Source organism: Adiantum capillus-veneris, chromosome 18 (genome assembly GCF_014529385.1).
Source record: "Adiantum capillus-veneris isolate H3 chromosome 18, ASM1452938v2, whole genome shotgun sequence".
In the NCBI taxonomy this organism is placed as follows: domain Eukaryota; kingdom Viridiplantae; phylum Streptophyta; class Polypodiopsida; order Polypodiales; family Pteridaceae; genus Adiantum; species Adiantum capillus-veneris.
Genome location: NC_140948.1, coordinates 38,336,322 through 38,359,352, shown reverse-complemented (window position 1 = coordinate 38,359,352; position 23,031 = coordinate 38,336,322). Strand labels below are relative to the sequence as shown.

The window sequence follows — 23,031 nt, the reverse complement described above, 5'->3', positions numbered from 1 at the left end:
GTTCGAACCAGGCCCCCGACGATACTTAAACTGGCCATATCTTGCCAGCCAAAATCCCGATCACCGATCTGAAAAGACCGATATGCTCCACAAAGTGAGCACTTCAGCTTGATGCATTTATTTCATTTTTATCCCCTCAGCTGTTGTTGCCCAACCCGGCACGGATCTGCAATCGACTTAAACTTCGAACTGCCATAACTTCTTCACCGTAGCTCCAATCGATGAGCCGTAAAGACAGGCCGGTAGAGCACATCGAGCACTGCAGTTCTATGACACAATATCCCATCCGTATTCACTTCAAGCATAACACTTTTTAGCATCATTAAAGCATGTTTTGGCCCTTTCAGCCGCATTTGACATACATTCAGCATTGAACTCGGCCTGCAACCAGCCCTTAATCACTGTTCATTAAACATATAAACTTCAAACAAACTTAATGTGCATTTTCCTGGCATCTTTCTTTGCATGGGAGCGGAGCTGCATGACAACGCTCAAGCTACGAGATGCTCCAACTTGTAATCGACGCAACTAATTATGAATGGGTAATCAGTTTTCAAATCCAAAACTTGCATTGTGTTCCTCTTTCTTTGCTCTTTCATTCTAGTGTAAGCATTGTCAGTTTTGTTGTGGTTCATGACTACGTGTTAGTGAGCCTTAATTGCAAATTTGAGTGCTTAAATCACTATTTTTAGTCGTTTTGACCATAGGAGAGTGTTCTTAGACCATAGGGCGACATTTTTGGCATGTTCTGTTGCAATTTTCAAGATGGATCGTGATTTTGATACCTTGTCGGATTGCAACCAGACTTGGTAGGATAGTGCCCCTAGGTGTCCTAGAACTCCTCCTAAAGTTTTATTGCATTTCGAGTCCGTTCAAGTGTCGAAATGGCGTGATGACCTAGAGCTGTGAGAAAGGACATAGACAGATTTCCCTAATCATTGAGTGTTGGTTTGCTTGTCGAGTTAGTGTGTTTGCTTATATAGGTTCACTTCTTGAGATTACGATCTCAAAAGAGTCTCCGTGCCCCATCTGATTCACTTCCCTGAGTATTGACATTATGTTAGTACCAAAAAGCTATGTTGTAAACGTCCGTCGTGGTGACCCGCTAACATTGGCACTCGACGGACTCAAAATTTAACAAAACGTTAGGAGGATGTCTAGGACACCTAGGGACACTATCCTACCAAGTCTGGTCGCAATCCGACAAGGTACCAAAATCACGATCCGTCATGAAAAACGTCATGAAAACTGCAACAGATTAAGCCAGAAATGTCGTCCTCTGGTCTAAGAACACTCTCCTATGGTCAAAACGACTATAAACAATGATTTAAGCACTCAAATCTGCATTTACATCTCACAGACACGTAGTCGCGAACCTCAACAAAACTGACAATGCTTACACTTGAATTAAAGAGCAAAGAGAGAGGAACACAATGCAAGTTTTTGAATCGAAAGCGGATTACCAAATCATTAGGTGCGATGATTACAAGTTTAGAGCAGCTCGTAGCTTGAGCGTACGTTTTCAGAGCTCCTTCTTCTTCTAAAGATAAGCCTCCCTTTCACATTAAGGTTATTGACATTTGTGCCTAGGGCTTTCTAAATGGCCAGTGGTCAACTCACATAGACTTTTACAAATGTCATGACAGCATTACAACTCATGGAATTGATCCACTACTCTAGAATCAGGATTTACACAGAGTATTACTACATTAGCTCGGAAAACGAATAGAGTACAAATGTGGTGTCCGGCTACGTATCTGACCAGTTGGGAGCCCGTTGGATCTGTCCTCAAACAGCACCGTACACACACGCATTCGCACTACATGCACTCTTCCATCTTAGTGTTTTGAGCTTCTACTTTTACTTTCAAGAGACATGGATAGTGGATTATCAAATGGTGCTACTTGGTTGTTTGCAAGTAAACTCTCTTTATCTCCAAGTAGTCTCAGATGTCGATCTCGAGGAGTTCACTATGTAAAAACTGCATATAGCACGTGCAAACAAGAGGTATTTAAATAATCCCTTACCTGTATATTTTCAAGTATTTTATGTACCGCTTATGTATGCATTTTTGTATACAAAAACTAGGCCTTATGTATGAAAATTTTCACTTTTTCAATTAAAAAACCCTTTATATAAGTATATTTTTTTATAAATGTACCTAATTATAAATCCCTTATTTTGTTCGCACGTGCTATCTTACATATTTCTTAGTGGACGTCCCGAGATGTAAATGTCCATTGGTGATAGTTTCTAGAGTCTGAGCTCTAGCATCCTAAAATTAAATGTAACTTTTACAACATAACATTACATGTACTTGGTTATGTATAGTAACTTTGTTGATGAAAAGTAATCATAGTGTGCATGGACATTATAGGAAGCATAAGTAAATCTTGAATACTATGGTGTGAGGAAAGTAGTGCACTTACATGAGAGTTGAGCATGGGAAAACTATTTCCAAGCTCCAATGAATGACTTGTGGCTATTCATTCAAGAGCAATGCAATGAGAATGCAACTTACATCAAGGAGCAATTGTTTATTGTTGGCACGAATGTGTTGGCCTATCTAGCACCACTTACATACATTTGGGTTCACTTCATAGCTTGCGTAAAGAAGTGTAAAAAGAAAGGCTTGCTTCCCAAAAAAAAGAGGGGTGGGTCAAATATTGTTGGGCCTTCTAACCAAGCCTTGATGCAAGTACTCAAGGAGAATGAAGACAAAAACATAAGTATCACAATGCAAAGGTCGGTGTTCATAGGCTCCTTTTCCAAGTGACAGTGGTGGATCAATGAAAGTGAGCTCAAGTGTAGGGAGCATGTCCACTAACCCGCAAACATTGCATACAGCTTTCCAAAGCAAGATACATACAAATTGCACCTAAGGTGAACTCAAGATTTCATTGCATGTGGGATTTCATTCAATAACATTAGAATCCCCATGTTAGGGATGCATTAATGTCAAATACAGAGAAAGGGTTTTTCCTTCCTAGCTAAAATTAGAATCCCCATGTTAGGGATGCATTAATGTCCACTACAGAGAAAGGGTTTTTCCTTCCTAGCTAAAATTAAATGCGCAAGCACTGACTATGTGGATAAAGTCGAGGGCATCATGCAAACAATATTCAAGGGCACAATGCTTGATTTTGTCCTAATGATTGGCTAGAGCATAGCATTGGATGGTTGCTCTAGCTTTTCTGATAAATGTAATGGTTGTCTGCCCCAAGGGCTCGATGTCTTTAGCATCCATTGTCGCCTCTTTAAAAGAGAAGACACCAAATTTCTTGACAAATATGTACAAGCATTCAATTAGCTGAGTAGGGGATGCGCAAAATGTGACGGCCATTGTGATTGACAACATCTCCAACTACAAGGGTGTAGGCCTAGCCATTCAATAGAAGTACCTTGCAATTATGTGGGTGCCCTGTGTGGCCCATACACTAAACCTGCTCTTGAAAGACATTTGAAAATTTCCATTTGTAAATTAGGTCTTGCTAAACGCTAACCATATGGTGAAGTTCATCATGGAGCACCAATTCAACCTATGCCCTATTTCGGGCCAAGTCACATCACAAGGCACTTCAAATCTTTTGTGAAACTCAGAAGCTGGCAGTATTGATGAAAGCTCCCAAGGGAGAGTAAAAAAGGTAAAGGACACTACAATTTGAAAAATTGACGTGTAGTAAGAGTAGTTATGTGTAGAAGCCTTAAAATCTCTCTCTCTCTCTCTCTCTCTCTCTCTCTCTCTCTCTCTCTCTCTCTCTCTCTCTCTCTCTCTCTCTCTCTCTCTCTCAGGTAGGGGTTTCTAAATGCGAGCTCCTCTACCACCTTCTGATCATCGGGGATGTGCATATGAGAAGAAATTCCTATATGTTATTCAACTAGCTTATGCTCCCTATACAACATGGAATGAAGCAATCCATTTTCACTCTTCACCTTTCCCTCATGCTTGTAGTACTCCCTTAGTCATTGGAAGATACTTGAAATATATGGGAGCCGACTTGCAAGCGTCCTATCTATGAGAAGAAGAAAACATACCCTAGTGAGGTGGTGCCTCCACATTGTCTTACACGAGTAGACTTCATTTGGATTCAAAGACTAGGATCAGATGTATTGTTGGTGAATTGGGGAGTGAAAAGGTAACTTCGACGCCCTAAGCCTTGAACCCATGACCCCTCCGAACAATTCATGTGCTCTAGCCCCACTAATGGGCGAATGCGATTATTGAAATGTGTGTTATTTGGATGCATATTGTTGTAAATATGGGATATTTTTGGTAAATTCTCAAATGGCCCAAGACCCCAATTTTCACCTAGACCATTGATTCCACTTGAACATACCCGTGGGCTAGTGTTAGAAAAAAACCGGGGTCTAACCGACTGAAATTGTAAAATCCCGATTAGATTTTGAGCTTGCCTTTAAGAAAACTGGCAAATTTACACAAGTTTTAGTGTAATTACCGGCAAAACCTTCAGATTTTGACCTAAAAACCGGGAGAATTTCAAGTTTTCCCTTATTTTGATCGGTTAGCCCTGCAGTCGGCCCTGTAAGGTAGTGTTGAGAGGCTAGTGGTGTCCGGATGAAGAAGGGGCCGGCGGATGATGAGATGATGATGATGATGATGATGGGCAATGAGTGAGCAATTGAAAGCCTCCATCGAAGACTCAAGTTGAAGGTTAAAAGCAATATATTGTAGTGAGGTTTGCATGACTCGCGAGTGTGTAGGGAGGAGAGGAGGGGCTGCTGTGAGTGTAGCAAGCGCTTGCTTTCGTGCCTTTGTGTGTGTATGTGTGTGCGCGCGCGCCTGTGTGTGTGTCTATGTACTCGCCCTATGTCGCCTTCCCCTCCACAATGGACAGAGAAGAGGACGCCACTCGCGATCCCTCACTTTCTCCTCCATCTGCAGCTCCGCCTTCCGCCCCTGCTCCCCTCCCTTCCGCTTCCACCAAGCGTCGATGGAGCCCCTGCACCTGGCGTTACGCCATTGAGGAAGCTCAAGCAGACCTCCCTTCCAGGTCTCGCTCCACCACCACCATCGCTGCAAGCGCAGGTCTCCATTCCTCCTCTCGCCCTCCCTCTCAGCACCAGCAGCAGCATGGCCAAGCCATAAAAGCGAAGCCTCCTAATTCCCATCACAACCCTTCCTTCTGCAAATCTGCAGAGAGCGCACCTCAACGAAGCTCTCATCATGTGCAGCCATTGCCAGGGTACCCGCCTTCAGAATCGCACATGCGACCACCGTCTGCACATACATCTTTGAAGAGTCGCATCATCGCAGAGCCTACCAAGAAGAGCCTGCAGCATGAGCTTCTTTGTACCAAAGCTAGAGTCTCTGGGACGGAAGAAGAGGAGAAAGAAGGTGATGCAGAGCAGGACGATGGAAGTGAGGATGGTGAAGACGCCGATGGAGGGGTAGTGCGCTTTGACGAAGAATATTTCAAGCGGAGACGACGGGAGATGAGCCCCAGCGAGCTTTACTTCTGTGCAGAGTGCTCTGCAACAGCCAGGGTTAGGAGCAAGCCATTAAATGATCAGTCTTAATAGACAAGGTAGGTCTCTTTGTCTGGTTTGTGTATATTTAACAAGGCATAACTTTTACTTTGAGCCATATGATCCTATTACAAGTACAGAACATCTGGCTTTGGCTAGAACTCCATACCAGTGTTTGCAAAAAAAATCGGGGTTTAGTGTATTTCTAGCCAGCTAAAATTGCAAAATCCCGGCTAGATTTCGAGCCTACCTTGAAGAAAACCGATAAGAGTTTACAAGTTTTAGAGTTACTTTTGGACAAAATATTGGCAAAATGCTTCAAATTTTAACTTCACATTTTAATTGTACACTTTTTTTTCCGTTAGAAAACTGTTTACAGCGAGCCTTGCGAGTGCATACATCATATTGCGAGTTCCAAGTCTAGGTTGTTTTGCAAAATGAGAATCATGTGCTCAAAACCAAAGTTTATATTTACATCGGCTTTTGTCATTCTTCCTTTAGAGAAGCACTCATTTTGTTAGATGCTTTTGTTGTGTACCCAGGGTTCCACCTTTTAAAAATATCTATAGCACATGCGTTCAAGAGGTATTTATGAAACCCCTTTACACCTATACTTCACCGTGGATTAAAAGCCTCCTCTTCTTTCATAAACTTGCAACTTTTTTTCCAATTTTTCATTTGTAAACCCCTCTTGTACATGTGACTCTGTATCACTTAGAATTATATAAAAAGCCTCTTCGGGTGAACTCACATGCTACACCTACAAATTTTGAGGTGGACTCTCGGAATTGTTTTTGACGTGCCTACATGGCAAGGCCATAGTGTTGCTTAGTCGATTTAGCTTAACTAAAACTCAAAAATTTCAATGCCAGTTCAAGAAAGTATACTTTTAGTAGAACCATTGATAAGATCCTTGATAACTCATTAGTTTTGTCCTCTCTCTAACCTAAGCAGGTGTGATGACTCTTGCAATTTATCTCATAAATGAAGTTGGATTCAAAAGTTTTAAACCAATATAAGATACCTCTTCTATATTCTAAATATTGAATTCTAAGTAAAAATGGGACTTTAGGTAGTTTCAGTTCCTTCCACTATGCGGGCCTTGTGACCGTATTACTTGTTATTCTAACAATTATACGTGTCTAGATAATATTGGCAATGAAAACCCTCATCTTTTGAAAGAACATAGATGGCATTTAGAGCTTTGATTTGCACCTATATTAATTAAGCATTAATTGTCATGACCATTGCAAGGTTCCATCTATATCACATTGTCATACATTTGTGTCATTAAATCCAAAATTAGGATGTGAGTAATGTGTTTTGAGTAATCTAATAGGCACAATGCTTCAGTGTGCACAAGGTGTCGTTAACGGTAAGTTGTGGCTTTACTATTGATGAGCACAATATGAGGAGTGAAATTGATAAGGATGGTGAAGGTCAACAAATATGTCTAGTGTGCTCTCTCTTCCATCGACCCAAAGTATTATAACCAAAACAGCTTAATTATGCTTTCCAAGTGTCATGATCACATTACTAGCATGTGGATTATCTATGTCTTCATGAGAAAATTGAAGATTGACAATGTATAGTTAATTTTGTAATGCAATAGCGTCTATATAGAAATTTATAAGCAAGCCTATGTTTTAGTCCACCCACCATGGCATGTTCTTATGGTGGATTTGGAACAAGTGAGATAGTATATCACATACTTTTTAACACTTGCACATCAAACATGGTGAACAACATGCGGGAAGAAAGAGACCGGGCGTATCACATACTTTTTGACACATGCACGTCAAACATGTTCAACGTGTGGGAAGAAAGAGAGCGAGCATTCAAACCTTGCGTTGCTTTGCAAGTTGCATGTGTCATGTGAGCTTAAAAGGCTCTACACATTGTTTTAAGGACACCAAGCATCCATTTTCACACCAAGTATACATGTCTTGATAAGAGGCAAAAAGGTACATCCTGATCATCTTGGATACTAATGCAGCTTAAATGCTAGACTTCAATTATGCAAAGAATGTGCACATTAAGATCCAACATTGTAAAATCCTCCATACAATGAAATTGTCTTTCCTTTGTTATCTATCCTCTATACACTATCCTTCATGGATCATCAAACTTTGGATACAACACTTGCTAATCTTGGTTATGAAATGTCATGAAATGTCAACCTTTTGTCTTGTAGCTGCAACAAGTTGATCCAATAACCTTCATTTCAGTTATAAGTGCAACCCCTACAAAACTGTAAACAGAATTAACTCACTTGAATTTGTTAACCCTGCAAATCACGCTGCTTTTGACATGTCAGCACATAGAATAAGTTGAGGGCAACTCTGGTGCTAACAGGTCAGTGCATGGAATGCTTGATGGTGACCTAAGCACAACTCTGGTGTTGACAAGTAGGTCAACGTTCAAAATGGCTGATGGCAAGCAACCTTTGCAAGAGAGGAGACCCTCCATGTCAGCACAATGGCGACGTTTGCATGAGTCAAAACACATGGTACAGTGATCACGTGAGCCACTGCAACTCTCCTCCTCCCGACACTTGCCGGTCGGGAAAGATCATTGGCTGACCTTTTCCCTAGACTGACGGATCCGATCACCATGAATCACCTATTACGAGGAAAGGCGAGTCATGGCGACCGGCAGATCCGGTCACCATGAGTCACCTGGATTACAAGGAAAGGCGAGTCATGGCGACCGACGGACCCGATCGCCATGAGTCACCTGGATTACAGGCCAATGACATGTCCCTACCCCGTCATGCATGCTCTACACTGCATTCTCAAAAAGGTCTCTTTTACAATCTCTGTAGTGGGTCTACTTATTGCTTTCAAGGGGGCAACAAAAACTTGTATTTAGGTGCGCATGAGTGGATGGTACAATTTTTAGGGTTGGAAGCTGTTTTTCAATAGAATATTTTTCAAAAGTGGGGATTGTGAGATTTTTACAAATCAATTCAAAAAAATTTCATCCTTCTATTGAAACTCCATTAAACTTTTTACTTTCAGAACTAGTATTCATTCAACTCATGAGAATCAAGCCTCCATCTCCAGCTCCATGTACTACCTTTTTGACACACCCTCTTGTGAATTTCAAACATCTTAAACTTATCCCTAACACTATGACAGAGCCTCCTAGGCCAGGGTCAGACAACGCCGAGGCACAACTCACTTATATGACGCATCAGGACTACATCTCTCACTACCAGGTCCAACTTTCTACTGGCCTCCCCCCCTTGGAAGAAACAAACTTCCACCCTCAAGCTCTGCACCAATTGGCTTAGCTCTGGCCCTCCCCCAACTTAGCAGGTCACAGTTGACTTCGCTCTGCTCCCCCACTGTCCTGTGCCGCTTCGAGAGAAGCAGCAGGGCGGAGGCAAAGCACAACTTGCAAGTTTCTGCCTCCACTCGTCCAAACCATGTCCTCCAACACAAGTAGATGTTCTTCCACAATCCACAGCAATAACACATACACCATTTTATAAGCCAGAAGAATGGCTCAAGAGCACCCGTAAACCCTAAATCAGGCACGTCCAACCTGCCAATTCAAACATGCATGGACAAGGGGCTCCAACTCCCCATAGGCACTGAAATAGCTACAGTTGCTGTTGAGTTTCTTGAAGGATACTGAGTTCAAAAGCAGTAACCATAAAGGCCTGTTTAATGTTATCCCACCCATAGGTTTTGAGATCTAATCTCAATTTCAATTTAAGAATAGGAGTAACTTCGTTTAAAATCAAATTGTTAGGCCCGAAAGGCTTTTAAAGACGGTTTTTCCTTCAAGCACTGTCAACATTTCCAAATCAAATCAGCCTTCTCTCTGAAGGCCAAATAAATTATATGAAGCAGTCTTGTAACTAGGCCTTAATATGAAACCTGTAATTAGGCCTTAACGTAGCTACTGGAAAATGTAACCCTTGATTTACTTGGTGATAGCTAAGCATGATCCCATTTCACACTAGAGACAACTGCCACAATATTTTCTACCGTAGATCCTCCAGGCCAAAACTACAGAGAAATAAGAACAAAATGAAACATATAGGGGAAAATGATTGTACACCAGCAATAGGCAAAAACTCTAAAATCCCTTCTTATGAAAGTAGTTCCCTCACAATTTGTTTCACTAAAATAACAAACTTGCCAGAGGACCCATGTGACACTTCTAAGCTGGAAAGCGAATGCAGAAGAGTAGCAGATATGCTCAAGAATAACTTTGTCCAAACATTTTCCCTATCAGCATACAGCAAAACCTGAAGTGTCAACACCACCTGCTTGCTACACTGTAAGGCTTACCAGATCCAAATACAAGAGTTGCACCAAACCCTGATGGTCGTAACCTTCAAATTCCACCTTCAGACGTTCCATGTACGAGGACCACCCTCATCTGAGGAGAAAATTGCTTAGGGTGGAGCCCCATAGTAGCCAGGCATTATGGTAGATTGCGCCCCTTGTGCATACTGGGAATAGGGAGTTGAACCAAATTGCCCACTCGTGGCCCCTACACCATATTGTGCACCTGCCAGAGCTGCATAAGAAGGCTGGCTCCCATAGGAAGGCAAGTTTGACGGATACCCAGATACACCAGCAGAACCTTGCATCGGCGCCCTTGCATAGCCTGCTAGATTTGGATTTACTGCATAGCCAGGTTGAAACTGGGAAACCATTTGTGTTGCTGATGGCTTCTCCTTCAGACCTTCAAGGGCGAGCTTTATAACCACATTGCGTCCCTGCATAGCACCTCCAGCATGTAAGCAGATGTAATGGATTTCATCATAAGAGAGCAAAACAAGACATAAGGAAACCTCAATGGATTTGTTGGGGTCTGCAAGAGCCCTTTTGGCCGCTTCGACAGACTTGAATGTCATGAAAGCGAAACCTCTGTCAATGACACAATTTATCCACCTTAGAAGTACGTTCCACAGACACACAAGAAGAACAGGTTATAAATCTTCGTACCGTGACTTATTTGTGACCTTGTCATAGGCAACAGACCCTTCTTCAATGTCCCCGTATTGGGAGAAAACACTGATAAGTGTCTCGGTGGTGGTTTCATATGACAGGCTACCGATAAAAAGCTTTCTCTGTGCCAAATCACCCGTGACCACAGGCGGGTGTGTGCCGGTCACAGCCAGATTGCACACAGCAATCCTTCCCTGAGGAAACACCCGAGTCAGATCTTCTAAAATGCATTTCTTCCTGTAAAAGCGGTAAGGAATCAAAGACTCTTACATCTATAAATTTACTCGGCTCTGCCAAGGCTCTTTGTGCAGAATCCATGTGCTTAAATGTTATGAAACCATAGCCACGAGACTTCCCAGAGTTTTTGTCAGTAATCACAGCTCCTTCTTCGATCTCCCCATATTGTTTAAAAACCTAATTTAAACAGAAACTCAGTAAAGCTTGAAAAATACTAAAGACCTTGCAGTCCCTGAGAGCACTCAGTGTAGGCCTTAGACTAACTTCGTCCCCCATCCAAACTGATGCATAGGCTGGATCTTCACACAAGCAAGCAGCAAGTCCACCTCAGTCTCTACAAACAAGCAATCAGTTGCAGCACCACAAACAGTAAAATGTATCAAAGCATACTTAAGAATAGGGGTGAACATAACATGCAGCCACATCATCCATGCACTCACATCACGCAGGGCCTCTGAAGATGTCTCCCAAGCCAACCCACGCACAAACAGCTTCCGATGGGCAGGATCCTTGCTTGCAACTTCCCTAATATCATCTGCAATCGCAGGGTATTGAAAACCTCTGCACGGTACCAACATCAAGCATGACCAGTCAAAGGCACATACTCTATTCAAAACCTCCCATGCAAGCAGTAACAAAATCAAACACTGGCACCCCCTTCCCAAAACAATATCAATGTTTGCTTATCCTGACGATGACACTGTCTCCAAGCTTTACAAAGGGTTGGGAGCTAAACAACTGAAAATCCTCAGGTAAAAATCGGTTAACTACCAAGATAAAACAACAAAAGTACAGATGTCGAAGAACCTTATAAATACGGCTAAGAATGGGAAACCCCAGCATCTGACCCAAAATGACCGCACAGAACCACCTAGAAGGTTCCAGCCGTGCAATCTACATGCATCCTCTATTACATTTTACAAGAAATGAGAAAAGTTGCTGCCAGAATCACCTCTGTCAAGGAGTACAAGCATTTCAGCTGTGCAAAAAAGAGCTAAGAGTATTGAGGATGCCAATCTCTGTACATGTGATCTAGTCCTCAAATCGGCCTGCTTAAAAATTCATGCTGCAAAATTGTCTATGCAAATAATAAAAAATTCTATCATTGACAATCTGCACCACATGATATGCTTACTATAACTAAGAACATCTTGCCACTAGTCTAAACTCACAGACAGAACCCTAATGCTGAATATACTCAGACATGAGCTACTTGTTGAAATAATGATACCCACCAATTGTGATGGCCCAGAACAGCAAAATTGAGTAAGAGTTGCAGACAATTGGCAACAATTCATTGCTCTGAGGCAGAACAGCACATAAACAAAACAAACTCAAGCCTTTGCCTAAATGAATACCCGATCATCGTGATAGACGCATATCCATGTGCACAGCCAAGATGCATATCTGTAGGTAGCTGCGGATATATGCGTGTGCAAATTCAAGCAAAGACCAGGGAATTTGCATCTTACGCGTTAGAAAGGAGGTCGACAAGCTGCTCTTTGCTAAGGGGTTCTAGGAGGGCCCTTAGATCTTCGGAAGCATCAAAGAGAGAAGGAGAAGAGCCGCTTCCATCTTCGTCCAATCTCCTCTTCTTAACCTCCTCTCCGCTGCTGAACTCCACGCCTTCTTGCATCTCCGGAACTCGGCGAGGCTCTATCGAAGGGAGAGATAGGAGAGCACCACTGGCGAGCGCTGCTGCAGAACCCTAAGCTTTTAGAAATTTCCCATTGCCAGCTGTGTTGGGGGTTGGGGGGGGGGGGGGGGGGAGCGCTTCTTAACGACCTCGAAGATGTATCCAACGAGCCTTGAACTCGAGACGTCAGGAAGAGAAGAGACGCCTGAACCTACAAATGATTTATTCTATCTATTCTATTTTATATTGTATGTATCTATTCTATTCTATAAGGGAGAGCTATATATTTACATATATATAATCGGAGGGGGCCATGTGCCTCAGGACTAAGTAACACGGGATGCGCGCGCAAAAGCAGAGGTAAGCTCGGCCGTCCGATTTTAAACGGACGTCTCCGAGTTTACATTTTCTATGCTAGTTTACTTTTGCCTACATGAGTTCACTATATAGGGTTTATTTCGCGCCTTGATGGCAACAAAACTCACGTGGCTGCGTGGTTAGCTCATCACGCTGCCATGGCCCAGGTTGTGGGTTTGAGTCGCGGGCCGGGCGTTGACCCTACATTTTTGTTGGCCGTCGATCGCCCTCGAGATGCGCGCTGTCCTGCCTGTCGTCAATCCCATGATGGGGTCTTCATTGAAGACCCCGTGTTCTTTAATCCCGTGGGGCTATGTGGCTCAACATTCACACGCGCAGCACGCCGCAACAAAGCCAAGAACTCCTACGAACTAATAAATCGCCTCTACCCCAGGTGCATTCTCCGTACCCTCAAGATATGATCGAGCCCAACTTCACATGCCCCGTGCGTCCTCTTTGCCGACAGATTACGCTCCTTCGTGCATTTCCCCCATTGTGTCCTACTTCACCCTACTCGGCCTTGCTGAGCTTTTGACACCATCCATTGTCCCACCTTTGATGTCGACCATTGCCTGCAGTGATGCCTCTAATGTCATGCTCCCTTAGCTGTAGCACCCCTTGTGCTTCTCACCCCACCTATCTCCAGCGCCCTTTGCGGCCCTAATTGCCCCTAGTTGGCCCCGCTGCCTACTTGCACCGCTCGTCTCAAAGTACACCTTTGCTGACCAATTCTACCCTTGCCATACAGCAACCTTATGGCGTAGTGAATTGCATCTCAACATCTTACGCATGCCCCAAACACTCTCTCTCTCTCTCTCTCTCTCTCTCTCTCTCTCTCTCTCTCTCTCAACTTTGAAGATTTCATTGCTATTATTGAAGGGACATGAGTATTCACAATATTTTGATTGAGATGCATGCTAAGTGTAGTTGCTTTAACAAGCACAACAAGTCTATGACAAGCTTGATATTCAAGATATCATCTCAGAATGCAAATGTTGCAAGTTATGTCCAACATTGGCGTCTCTTCTTTTTTGTTGCTACCCCAAGATATGGGATTATGTGGAGTTGGTTTCGTCTCCAATTGTTGTATGGTTGAATAGGATCGCCTATCTACCATGCAAGTACTATTGATCGAAAATTGTATGGTTTGCTAATGATCATGTTTTCAACTTGGACTTTGGTAGAATGTATTTGGCGAACGGAGAACCAATCTTCCTATAAAGAGTTGCAAAAAAAAAGTCTTGAGATATGTTTGTGAGGTTAGTAAGGGGTATTTTGGGATTTTTTGAGAAATTACAAGGCATTATGGAAGCTTTTGGTAAAATATGAGGGGTATATTGGGACACTTTGAAATTTGAGGGGTATTTTGGAAATTTCCACAAATTCCACGAGTATTTTAGTAATTTTTTCATGCCCAAAGAGTGAATTGTGATCTTCAAAAAATCACACTTGGACTCTTTAGCATAAAGTTTATGTTGCCTAAGAAGATCAAACACATGCTTCAGATGTTGAAAGTGCTCTCCTTCAGATGCACTACAGACTAGAATGTTATCAAGGAAAAAGACAAACTTGCCTAGATACGATTTCAAAACGCTATCCATGAGTGCCATGAAAGTAGCTAGCATGTTGGTTATACCAAAAGGTATAACAAAAATTCATAATTTCCAAACCTTGTTTGAAAAGTAGTTTTAGATTTATCACCACATCTAATTCTTACTTGCTGATACACTGATCGCAGATCTATTTTTGTAAAAATATGTGCTTGTGTCAGTCTATCAAACAACTCATCTACCCTTGGTAACAAATACTTATTCTTAATAGTATCCACGTTACGACCATGATAGTCTATGTGCATGCACATACTATCGTCTTTTTCCTTCACCAACGAAATGAAGGAAGTCCATGGTGAAGAGCAATGTTGAATAAACCCTCAACCCAGGTAGTCAGCAAGTTGACGCTCCAACTCAATAACCTCAGAAAGACTCAATCTATAAGGTGGTTCACTAACGAGCTTACTACTTGCAACCACATATATGCTGTGTTGCAAAGAACGTGTTAAGGATAACCCAAGCAATAAATCTTATGAAAAAACATTTTTGTATCCCTTAATATTTCCTCCATTTTATTAGTAAACATTTTCTTGTTGTGATAAGAAGTAGTAAGAGAATTAGAGAGGAAAGAGAAGTATGCGGCATTGAGGAATCTTCAAACATAACAGAATCATTATCAACATTTGATTACAAATAACACAAAGAGTAACAAAGAAAGATTTCTTCTAATTCATCATTGAAAGAGAGCTTCATAAGCTCGGCTACTTTACAAATGAGTGGTGAGGAAGATACATGTTTTTTTCTCGACAGCAGCACATGCGTACCATTGGATTCAAGCTCAAGATTGTTATACTCAAAGCTACGATGTAATGATGAACTTAACCCATGCAACCACTCCTAACTCAACACCACATCTACTTTATCCATGTTCATCACCTGAAAATCTAAGGTTGTCTAATACACTTGGATCTCAAAAGGTACACCTTTAACTTCGGTATCCCACACTTTAGCATCATGGCCATTTATCATAGCTACCTTGTAGCGTTGGAAACTAGGTTTCCGAGGCAGACTGAGATGTTTCACTAACTTATAGCTAATGAAATTATAAGAAGCACCATCTACAAGGATTTTCACCTTGTGCCCTTGAATGTAGCCATGCATTCTCACTAGCTCATGTGGCCAAACCGGTTGCGACATAGAGACAGCGCGCCGTCAACAAAACCAAGAACTCCTACGAACTAATAAATCGCCTCTACCCCAGGTGCATTCTCCGTACCCTCAAGATATGATCGAGCCCAACTTCACATGCCCCGTGCATCCTCTTTGCCGACAGATTACGCTCCTTCGTGCATTTCCCCCACTGTGTCCTACTTCACCCTACTCGGCCTTGCTGAGCTTTTGACACCATCCATTGTCCCACCTTTGATGTCGGCCATTTGCAGTGATGCCTCTGATGTCATGCTCCCTTAGCTATAGCACCCCTTGTGCTTCTCACCCCACCTATCTCCAGCGCCCTTTGCGGCCCTAATTGCCCCTAGTTGGCCCCGCTGCCTACTTGCACCGCTCATCTCAAAGTACACCTTTGCTGACCAATTCTACCCTTGCCAAATAGGAACCTTATGCCGTAGTGAATTGCATCTCAACATCTTACGCATGCCCCAAACTCTCTGTCTCTCTCTCTCTCTCTCTCTCTCTCTCTCTCTCTCTCTCTCTCTCTCTCTCTCTCTCTCTCTCTTTGAAGGTTGAAGATTTCATTCCTATCATTGAAGGGACGTGAGTATTCACAATATTTTGATTGAGATGCATGCTAGTGTAGTTGCTTTAACAAGCACAACAAGTCTATGACAAGCTTGATATTCAAGATATCATCTCTTAGAATGCAAATGTTGCAAGTTATGTCCAACATTGGCGTCTCTTCTTTTTTGTTGCTACCCCAAGATATGGGATTATGTGGAGTTGTTTTCCTCTCCAATTGTTGTATGGTTAAATAGGATCGCATATAATCTACCATGCAAGTACTATTGATCGAAAATTGTATGGTTTGCTAATGATCATGTTTTCAACTTGGCCTTTGGTAGAATGTAGTTGGTGAACGGAGAACCAATCTACCTATAAAGAGTTGCAAAAAAAAAGTCTTGAGATATATTTGTGAGGTTACTAAGGGGTATTTTGGGATTTTTTGAGAAATTACAAGGCATTATGGAAGCTTTTGGTAAAATATGAGGGGTATATTGGGACACTTTGAAATTTGAGGGGTATTTTGGAAATTTCCACAAATTCCATGGGTATTTTGGAAATTTTTTCGTGCCCAAAGAGTGAATTGTGATCTTCAAAAAATCACACTTGGACTCTTTAGCATATAATTTATGTTGCCTAAGAAGATCAAACACATGCTTCAGATGTTGAAAGTGCTCTCCTTCAGATGCACTACAGACTAGAATGTTATCAAGGAAAATCACAAACTTGCCCAGATACGATTTCAAAACGCTATCCATGAGTGTCATGAAAGTAGCTAGCATGTTGGTTATACCAAAAGGTATAACAAAAATTCATAATTTCCAAACCTCGTTCGAAAAGTAGTTTTAGATTTATCACCACATCTAATTCTTACGTGATGATACATTGATCGCAGATCTATTTTTGTAAAAATACGTGCTTGTGTGAGTTTATCAAACAACTCATCTACCCTTGGTAACAAATACTTATTCTTAATAGTATCCACGTTACGACCATGATAGTCTATATGCATGCACATACTATCGTCTTTTTCCTTCACCAACAAAATGAAGGAAGTTCATGGTAAAGAGCAATGTTGAATAAACCCTTAACCCAAGTAGTCAGCAAGATGATGCTCCAACTCAATAACCTCAGAAAGATTCAATCTATAAGGTGGTTTACTAACGAGCTTACTACTTGCAACCACATATATGCTGTGTTGCAAAGAACGTGTTAAGGATAACCCAAGCAATAAATCTTATGAAAAAACATTTTTGTATCCCTTAATATTTCCTCCATTTTATTAGTAAACATTTTCTTGTTGTGATAAGAAGTAGTAAGAGAATTAGATGAGGAAAGAGAAGTATGCGGCATTGAGGAATCTTCAAACATAATAGAATCATTATCAACATTTGATTACAAATGACACAAAGAGTAACACAGAAAGAGTTCTTCTAATTCATCATTGAAAGAGAGCTTCATAAGCTCGGCTACTGTACAAATGAGTGGTGAGGAAGATACATGTTTTTTCCTCGACAGCAGCACATGCGTACCATTGGATTCAAGCACAAGGTTGTTATACTCAAAGCTACGATGTAATGATGAACTTAACCCATGCAACCACTCCTAACTCAACACCACATCTACTTTATCCATGTTCATCACCTGAAAATCTAAGGTTGTCTGATACACTTGGATCTCAAAAGGTACACCTTTAACTTGGGTATCCCGCATTTTAGCATCATGGCCATTTATCATAGCTACCTTGTAGCGTTGGAAACTAGGTTTCCGAGGCAGACTGAGATGTTTCACTAACTTATAGCTAATGAAATTATAAGAAGCACCATCTACAAGGATTTTCACCTTGTGCCCTTGAATGTAGACATGCATTCTCACTAGCTCATGTGGCCAAACCGGTTGCGACATAGAGGCAGCACGCTGTCAACAAAGCCAAGAACTCCTACGAACTAATAAATTGCCTCTACCCCAAGTGCATTCTAATATGATCGAGCCCAACTTCACATGCCCCGTGCGTCCTCTTTGCCCCCGACAGATTACGCTCCTTCGTGCATTTCCCCCACTGTGTCCTACTTCACCCTACTCGGCCTTGCTGAGCTTTTGACAGCATCCATTGTCCCACCTTTGATGTCGACCATTGCCTGCAGTGATGCCTCTAATGTCATGCTCCCTTAGCTGTAGCACCCCTTGTGCTTCTCACCCCACCTATCTCCAGCGCCCTTTGCGGCCCTAATTGCCCCTAGTTGGCCCCGCTGCCTACTTGCACCGCTTGTCTCGAAGTACACCTTTGTTGACCAATTCTACCCTTGCCATACAGCAACCTTATGCCGTAGTGAATTGCATCTCAACATCTTACACATGCCCCAAACTCTTTCTCTCTCTCTCTCTCTCTCTCTCTCTCTCTCTCTCTCTCTCTCTCTCTCTCTCTCTCTTTGAACTTTGAAGATTTCATTGCTAGTATTGAAGGGACATGAGTATTCACAATATTTTGATTGAGATGCATGCTAAGTGTAGTTGCTTTAACAAGCACAACAAGTCTATGACAAGCTGGATATTCAAGATATCATCTCTTAGAATGCAAATGTTGCAAGTTATGTCCAACATTGGCGTCTCTTCTTTCTTGTTGCTGAAGGAGTACGAGCGGAAGTGCGACGCGAGAGAGAGTACGAGAAGAAGAGCACGACGATATGGTGAACTCGCTCTACTGTAATGTGTAGAGCATAGTGAGTTCTCATTAGGTTTTTACAAAAGAATATGTGTACATACCTGGCGGCCCGCCCACTTACCTGGGCGACCACATTGGGCTTTATACCCCAACAACCTCCCACTTAAAGTCCAATGTGGTACTTTAAGTGTGAGAGAAGCTATTATACAAGCTAATATACAAGAGATGTAGAGATGTGATGTACTACCCTACACCTAACTGCTTGCGAAAATGCGCAAAGCTCTCTGAGGGAAGTCCTTTTGTAAGTAGATCAGCAGGATTTTCTGTGGTGTGAACTTTGACAAGCTGAAGTTGCTTATCCTCGAGCATTTCCCTGATGAAATGATACTTCACATCCACATGCTTTGTCTTTGAGTGATAAACTGGATTGCGAGCCAATTGTATAGCACTTTGACTATCACAATATAACACAGGCATCTCTTCTTTGATTCCCAGATCTGTTACTAGTCGATTAAGCCAAATTGATTCTTTGCATGCCTCTGATGCTGCAACATATTCAGCCTCTGTATTAGACTGAGTAACACAATCTTGTAATCTAGAACGCCATGATACTGCTCCACCAGCCAATGTAAAGACATACCCTGACGTAGACCTTTGGTTGTCTAAGTCACCTGCATAATCTGAGTCTGTAAAACCCTTTACACTTAGCTCCTGACTCCCATAGCATATACGCATACTCTTTGTAGCTTTCAGGTATCTCAATATTCCTTTCACTGCCTCCCAATGTTTCTTGCCTGGGTTTGACATGTATCGACTTACTACTCCCACTGCAAATGCAATGTCTGGGCGAGTAGCAATCATTTCATACATCAAACTACCCACTGCAGACGCATATGGAATCTTATCCATTTCAGCCCGTTCTTCCTCAGACACAAGACAATCTTGTTTGCTAAGTTTCACATATGGTGGCAATGGAACACTCAATGCCTTTCCCTTCTTCATATTGAAACGTTGCAAAACCTTGTCAATATACTATGTTTGAGATAACCAAATCAACTTCTTTGATCTGTCTCTCTCAATGCGCATACCAAGTATATGACTTGCCTCACCCATGTCTTTCATGTCAAAAGATTTTGCCATCTTTGACTTCAAAGCTGAAATTTCTTCCAAGTGCTTGCCAGCAATCAACATGTCATCCACATACAAAATAAGGATCAGCCAACTGCCATCCTTAGCCTTCTTTGTATATAGACAGTGATCAAACTCACTACGTTTGTAGCCTTGAGAAAGCATAAACTTGTGGAATTTATGGTACCATGCCCTCGGTGATTGTTTTAAGCCATAAAGACTCTTTAACAACTGGCATACCCAATCTTCCTTGCCTTTCTCAACAAACCCTTCTGGCTTCTGCATGTAAATTTCCACATCTAAATCACCATGCAAGAACGCTGTCTTGACATCCATTTGGTGCAACACCAAATCTAATATGGCAAACAATGCAAGAAATCATCTCAATGTAGTCATCTTGACCACCGGAGAGAAGACTTCATCAAAGTCAATGCCTTGTTCTTGCTTAAAGCCCTTGGCAACAAGCCTTGCTTTGTACTTTGGCTGACTATCATGAGCGGTGATCTTATACCTGTAAACCCATTTACAGGGTAGAGCCTTTTTGCCCCGTGGTAATTTAACTAGCTTCCATGTCTGGTTTTTATGCAGAGCTGTCATCTCTGACTGCATGGCCAATTGCCAATTCCCGAAGTCCTTCATTTGCACTGCTTCCTTGTAACATGAAGGCTCATTGCAATCAGTCAACATGACATAGTTCATAGATGGAACAAACCTATCAGGAGGTCGTGTGACACATCCAGATCTACGCACAATAGGTGGCTCAGGCTCAGCCACAACCTGTGGTTCCACTCTATCCTGTCCTTGCTCCTCTTGAGCCCTGACATTTTGTCTTGCACGTGCAGGTCCATCTTCTTGGAAGACAACTCTTCTAATCTCCTCCACCCTCTCTGGTTTAGAATGATATTTGGATTCATTAAAGTGAACATCATTGCCGCGGACAACCTTTCTGGATTCGGGATCCCAAAGTCTGTACCCCATCTCACCAGAATTACCATAGCCTAGAAAGATGCACTTTCTACTCTTTGGCTCAAGTTTGTTCCTAAATTCCTTTGGAACGTGAGTATATGCCTCACAGCCAAAGACTCTGAGATGCTTGTATGAGGGCACCTTGCCTGACCATACCAACTCTGGCACTGAATCCTTCTGCAAAACCTTGCTAGGAGATCTATTTACAAGATGAATAGCTGTTGATACAGCTTTAGCCCAAAACCCATTTGGCAGCTGTGCATTAGACAACATACTTCTGACCTTCTCTTGTATGGTCCTATTCATCCTCTCAGCAACACCATTTTGAAGAGGATTGTAAGGAGCAGTAAGTTCACATTTTATACCTTTTGACTCACAAAAGTCCTTAAAGGCCTTTGAAACATACTCTCCACCATTGTCAGTGCGTAAGCATTTAAGCTTCTTGCCACTCTGATTCTCCACAAGTGTCACAAACGTTTTGAAAACACAAAACGCTTCATCCTTGTGCTTGAGAAAGTAAACCCATACTTTCCTCGAGTAATCATCTATAAATGTCATAAAGTAAGAAGCTCCCCCTAGAGATAGGTTAGGCATAGGTCCACACAAATCACTATGAACAAGTGCCAACTGTGTATCTCTTTTACTGCTTCTATGCTTATGTGGCTGCTGTGTTTGCTTACCATATAGACAATGTTCACAGAATTCAAAATCATTAAATGAAAAGCTAGGCAAATAACCAGAACGAGACAAGATTTCCATTCCCTTCTTGGACATATGTCCTAACCGGCTATGCCACAAAGAAACGTTCGGCTGCTCGGTTACATTGATTACATTTTTAGTGACATTTGATACATAAATCATGTAAAGTCCTCCAGACTTTACTCCATGTGCTACTGTCATAGAGCCCTTGGATATCTTCCACATGCTCTGTCCAAAAGTGGTGACGTAGCCAGCATCATCAAGTAAACCTGTGCTGATCAATCTCTTTGTAATTGCGGGAACATGTCTCACATTCTTCAGCCTGAAAGAAGAGCCATTCTGAAACTTCAATTGAACATCTCCAACAACTAAGATCTCACATGTCTGCCCATTGCCTAGCCGAACATGATCTTTAGTGGTCACATAAGAGGTAAACCACTCCTTGTTTGGAGACACATGAAGTGATGCCCCTGAGTCTATAATCCAGTCACTCAGTGCATTTCCATCAGATGCTGTAAGAAGAGCTGAGTCCATTGTATTCTTCAAGAAGTAGATGTCTCTTGACACTAGATTGTCATCCTCTGCAACACTGTTTGTCACATTTATTTCTTGAATCTTCACTGAGGACTTGTTCTTCTCACCATGGTCTTCAGCTTTCTCTTTGCCTTTTTCTGCTTTTCATTCTCTGCAGTCTCTTTTCATGTGACCCTTCTTGCCACAATGGTAGCATTCTATGTCACTCTTGCCTTTAGCACTGCGGGACTTGCTACGAGATTGATTCCTCTTTCCACCTTTGTACTTTTCTTTGGTCCTTCCCCTGACAACTAAGGTTGTTCCTTTGCCTTTGTCCATTGTCTTTCTATTGGTTTCTTCAGGAAGCAAACTTCCTTCTACAGCTGCTATGTTCAAACCATCTGGAGGTGCAGAATTACTCAAAGCTGTGCGAAAAGTGTCCCAACTTTCCGGCAATGTGATCAACAGGAACATAGCTCTAACAGGTTCATCAAACTTGACACCTTGAGCTGACAGCTGACTGTAGATTGTGTTGAATTCATTCAGATGATTGGACATAGGTGTCCCTTCTTTCATCTTCAAGTCAACAAGCTTCTTAAGCCAGTATACGTGTGAAGCTGCACTCTGCTTCTCATAAAGATCACTCAGCTTTAACCATGCTTGATAAGCCGACATCTCGTCTGCTACATTGAAGTAAACGCTTTCTGCCAAAGTCAGCATAATGGTAGAAAGTGCCAATTCATCCATTTCGCTCCATTCATCTTCATCCATATCTTCTGGTTTTATCCCCTTGAGCTTTATAGGTTTTATCTGCTTCTTTTGTACCAACACGTGCCAAATTTGCTTCTTCCACAATGGGAAATTGGTTCCACCCAGCTTCTTGATATTGTAAAGAGCAGTGTCATGTGATCCAATCATAGCTACGCTTCACAGTGGTTTACTTTCCTGGGAAAAATTCGGCAGAGTTTCCCCTGTAAACTGACCTCTGAACCAATATCAACCTGTCAAATGAACCAAAAAAGCTTCAGATTCTGTATAAATTTCGGCAGAGTCTCCTTTGTAAAATGGCTCTGCTGTACTAAAAACAGA

At 42.0% G+C, this 23,031-nt stretch overlaps 2 protein-coding genes across 2 annotated transcripts; one reads left to right on the top strand and one right to left on the bottom strand.

Moving 5' to 3' along the window:
• The first annotated feature begins 4,691 nt into the window (after positions 1–4,691).
• Positions 4,692–5,872, top strand: LOC147435517 (uncharacterized). The gene has a single exon (XM_086487973.1). The coding sequence runs from the start codon at positions 4,816–4,818 to the stop codon at positions 5,536–5,538; it is 723 nt and encodes a 240-aa protein (XP_086344099.1). The 5' UTR covers positions 4,692–4,815; the 3' UTR covers positions 5,539–5,872.
• Positions 5,873–9,564: 3,692 nt separating this feature from the next.
• LOC147435516 (UBP1-associated protein 2C-like) lies at positions 9,565–12,442 on the bottom strand. Its single transcript, XM_086488575.1, has 6 exons — positions 12,167–12,442; positions 11,135–11,255; positions 10,728–10,871; positions 10,455–10,651; positions 10,301–10,376; positions 9,565–10,225 (listed from the first exon to the last, which is right to left on the bottom strand). The coding sequence occupies exons 1-6, from the start codon at positions 12,328–12,330 to the stop codon at positions 9,899–9,901; spliced, it is 1,029 nt and encodes a 342-aa protein (XP_086344701.1). The 5' UTR covers positions 12,331–12,442; the 3' UTR covers positions 9,565–9,898.
• Between the last annotated feature and the right edge of the window lie 10,589 nt (positions 12,443–23,031).

Bases quoted from the DNA above. Each gene is read 5' to 3' on its own strand.
- LOC147435517 (XM_086487973.1), top strand. From the start codon at position 4,816: ATGTACTCGCCCTATGTCGCCTTCCCCTCCACAATGGACAGAGAAGAG.
- LOC147435516 (XM_086488575.1), bottom strand. From the start codon at position 12,330: ATGCAAGAAGGCGTGGAGTTCAGCAGCGGAGAGGAGGTTAAGAAGAGG. The intron at 11,256-12,166 runs GTAAGATGCAAA...GGTACCGTGCAG, and splicing joins GTCGACCTCCTTTCTAACGC to AGGTTTTCAATACCCTGCGA. The intron at 10,377-10,454 runs GTACGAAGATTT...TGTCATTGACAG, and splicing joins AAGGTCACAAATAAGTCACG to AGGTTTCGCTTTCATGACAT.